Below are 3,790 nucleotides of genomic sequence, written 5' to 3' on the forward strand. Positions count from 1 at the left end.
GCCGACCGGGATCACATAAAACCGACTACTTAACCGATGGTGTCTAGTTAGTTATACCTATGACGACTTATGCTCACTCGACTGTAACTACAGTTCATTTAAAAAATATTCATGATCCTACGATATTCGTGTTACTAAAAGTCAGATAAGATTGCTTTACATGTTGCGCTTTTTCGCTAAAGACGCTTCGCTAAAGTCTTTGTAGGAATATTTTGCCAGCGAAATGAACTGACTGGACAAACAAAAAATTATTAAAATAACATTTTATTGGACATATTAAAAAAACGAAGTTTGTATTTTAACATTTTTTTTGTAAATAAAAACACCAAGCGTTGCTTAAGAGGATATAAAAACAAACATACGATTTCCTTACAATATTTAGGAATGGCTGAAGTTTTCCAGTAAGGATTATGGTAAAATCTGATAAGCTTTAAAACATTCAGACGATACCTTTCAACACCTCTTGACGGATCCCACAAAACAGACAAATAGCAATAACTATTACAGCAGTCTGTAAAAACAACAAAACAGTTAGAGTTAATTTGAAAAAAAACGCTAAAATTTGATTCTAAATAATAATAAAAAAAAATCACAATTTTAAAAAAAGCCAGGTCAGTTTACCTGAGTGATAAATGCTGCTATGGCTACACCTCCTACAATCTTAGCTTTATCCTTTAGAAAAGAAAGCATAGCTTCGGTGCAACCCTGCAAAAATTAACAATTCGAAAATAAATCATTTTTTTAGATATTTTTTAAGAAAATAATTTTTCCAAAACAAACTTTTTTATAGTAGTCAGGAGGATTGGAAGTGTCTGTGCACGATAGAGGAACCTCGATATCCTTTTCAATGTAATCTTGTGCAGAAGTAAGACCGCAGCATTTTAACTAAACATTTAAAAAAAGTTTAAAGTCAGATATCGAGAGGACATGGTATTTTATTTCAAATAAAAAAAATACCTTGTGCTGTATTAAGTTTAAAAACTCCGCTAAATCGGCGTTATTTTTATATTTTTCAATGATGTTCTCTTTCAAGTAATTATCTAATTTATCTTTCATCTGAAATATCGATTTATTCAAAAAGTTTTGAAAAAAGAAAAATAAGTTTTCATTTATTCAATACTCACGGCAGAATCCGAAGCAAACTTGAATACCAATGCAGCGACCACAATTTGAAGAATTAATAATATCACCATTATGACTATGTACTACAGTAAGAAAAAAAAGCAAGTTTAAATGGAGAAATTGATATGAAAATTAGACACGTTTCCCGTGTTGTGTAAAATTTTTACTTATTTATTTTTCTTTTGGTCAAACTCATGATAGTCTAAATGTTGGAGTGTTTCCTACACTGCATACGTGCCATTGCGTAGTATTATGCAGAGCCAAATTCAAATAACTATAGGAGGAAAATGTGCGTTTCGTTTGAGTGCTGTTCGTATATATAAAATCAATTAAGAATTTCCTGACTATGCCACACGTGTTTAGTACGACAGCCTTCTGTACTGTTATACACTGTGCGTCCTGTCTAGGGTTTCTTTCCCGGGATTCTCGCCGTTTATTCCCTACGAGAAAAATCTCGGGAAATTTAATTTTCCCGGGAAATCTCGCATTTCAATAATAATTTACCATGTCAGGTTTTCTTTTTATTATTTATTATACGAAAAGTTGCATCTTGAAGACTCACCTAAGAGAGAAATTTTGAGGTTTCTTGCTGCATATTATTACCTATGTTCTACAAGTCTCTACTTGTTAGTTCATGTAATATCTATGTATTGTGTTTGCGCATCATTGAACAGCGGAGACTCGCTGAAAGTAAATATCACTCATCGCACTTTAGTTTATTTTTTATTTCATCTTTAGAAGTAAAATAGTAATTTTTTCGTAATCATTAAAACTCCCAATGAAACGCTTTATTTTACTTTCATCTTATAATGTAGGAGAATATAAATTAATTGAGCCTAACGTGTTCGTATGGGTGAGATTGGCCCTACACTTTTAGTTACATACTAGAAAATAAATTAAATTATTCAAACTTATGATATTCCTGTGTGATCTTTTTTATTCATATAAAATTCTATTTTACTATCTCATCCCGGAATTTCCCGGGATCCCGGGAAAATAAATTATTTTTCCCGTAATCCCGCTGGAGGCAAATTTCCCGGGAAATGAGAAACCCTAGTCCTGTCGTGTAGCCCTAAAACGTTTAGTTTATTAATATTAGAATTATCTTAATACATTTGCTTCTTTATAAATACGAACAGAAAAACGAGGGGGAAAACCATTTTAAAGATAAATTTCTGTTTGTGTCCTTGTCTACTTGGACAAGGTTTATTTATAGGACTTACTATACTGGTATAGTTTCCTATTAGCAAGTCCTATAAATAAACAAGGGTACAAAACAAACTGCTAAGAGCTAGGACCTAGATGCAAAAAGAATTAGCCTAACATTTTAAGATAAAATTTACTCCCGCGACGATTAGCTATATAATTGGCTAATTGTTTTATTTTTAAAAAAGGACAGAAAACGAAATTTGCGCAGAAGAATTTTAAAAGAGTTTTCTGAAAGATTTCCCTGTCTTAAAATTCGTTCAGTTTCCGTAACTATAAATTTTGATAGAAGAGGAGCAAAAGATTCTTTAGTTTGATATTAATGTATTTTTGTCAACGATTTGGCCACACAAAACGTCCGATTCATTTTTTGGCATTAAGTTTGAAACTTAGAGAATTATAATAAAACGGCAATACTCACGACGCAAAGCATACACTTATTTTCGAACCACGCTCCACAGCATCCGAATAATCCCAAAATGATTAGAAGAACTCCTACCGCAATAGCAAGATATATCGCCGGGCTGATATTACTCAGAGGTAGGCGAGATCTTATTTCGAGTATTTCCGGATTAACACTGACCAAGATCCCAATTATTGTTAAACAAAGGCCTAAAATCTAAAAAACAAAAAAAAGGAAGTATTTAACCATCCATTTGTACCACCGCAATCTTTTAACATCGAATGATTATCATTAAAACAGAAAGCACTTAGGAATAAATTAATATTTTGGTAAGTTAACGTAACGAACAGCATAAAATTCAAGAAAATTACAGGTGTACTTACCGTCACAATAAAATTTAGTATGAGAAGAAGGTATTTTAAACAAGACATCGCCGTTGCCATGTTTCTCAACGTAAGACGTAGTGGCACTAAACGAAAATGAAATTTAATAATCTAGCGATATTGTTGTTTTGTAACAATCAAAATGGCGGTTTTTTAGTCGAAAGGGAGTTGTTTGGTCCTCTTATCTGTCTTTATCTTTTAATAGCAAAGTGCATCGGTACATTTCATTGTCGGAATAGGGAAGGGGCGATTTTATGAAAATTTATTCGTAATTTGCATTTTTTTCACGTTTTACTGTTTTTTATTCAATTCAAATTTTAAAACAAAAATATGTTTTGTGAAATTTATAATAAAATTATAGAATTAATTTAGAAGTTAGAATTATTTTAATTTCAATGAAAGCTTGTTAATAATGAAAATAAAATAAGTAAATAATGATTAATGGCATTGTTAAAGTTAAATTTAGAAGTAATATTTCGTCAGATATATTGTTCGCTATATATATTTCTGACGAAATATATAGGCCTATAGCGAACAATATTTATTTCTTATCATTTACATAAATCCATAAGCAATTAAAGAATTTATTCATTTATCTTAACTTTTGTCGTTCTGATAATTAAAGTAAATTCAGGCTGAAGATTGTGATTCCGAAAAACTAAATAATAAATGAAAA

The 3,790-nt window shown here is 31.0% G+C and overlaps 1 protein-coding gene across 1 annotated transcript; it reads right to left on the minus strand.

Moving 5' to 3' along the window:
• Positions 1-259: 259 nt before the first annotated feature.
• LOC111627609 (23 kDa integral membrane protein-like) lies at positions 260-3,341 on the minus strand. Its single transcript, XM_023371197.1, has 7 exons — positions 3,115-3,341; positions 2,750-2,947; positions 1,125-1,205; positions 958-1,056; positions 781-885; positions 622-705; positions 260-511 (listed from the first exon to the last, which is right to left on the minus strand). The coding sequence occupies exons 1-7, from the start codon at positions 3,172-3,174 to the stop codon at positions 440-442; spliced, it is 699 nt and encodes a 232-aa protein (XP_023226965.1). The 5' UTR covers positions 3,175-3,341; the 3' UTR covers positions 260-439.
• Between the last annotated feature and the right edge of the window lie 449 nt (positions 3,342-3,790).

This window comes from Centruroides sculpturatus, unplaced genomic scaffold (assembly GCF_000671375.1).
Source record: "Centruroides sculpturatus isolate CEXI.00-Female unplaced genomic scaffold, Cexi_2.0 scaffold357, whole genome shotgun sequence".
NCBI lineage: Eukaryota > Metazoa > Arthropoda > Arachnida > Scorpiones > Buthidae > Centruroides > Centruroides sculpturatus.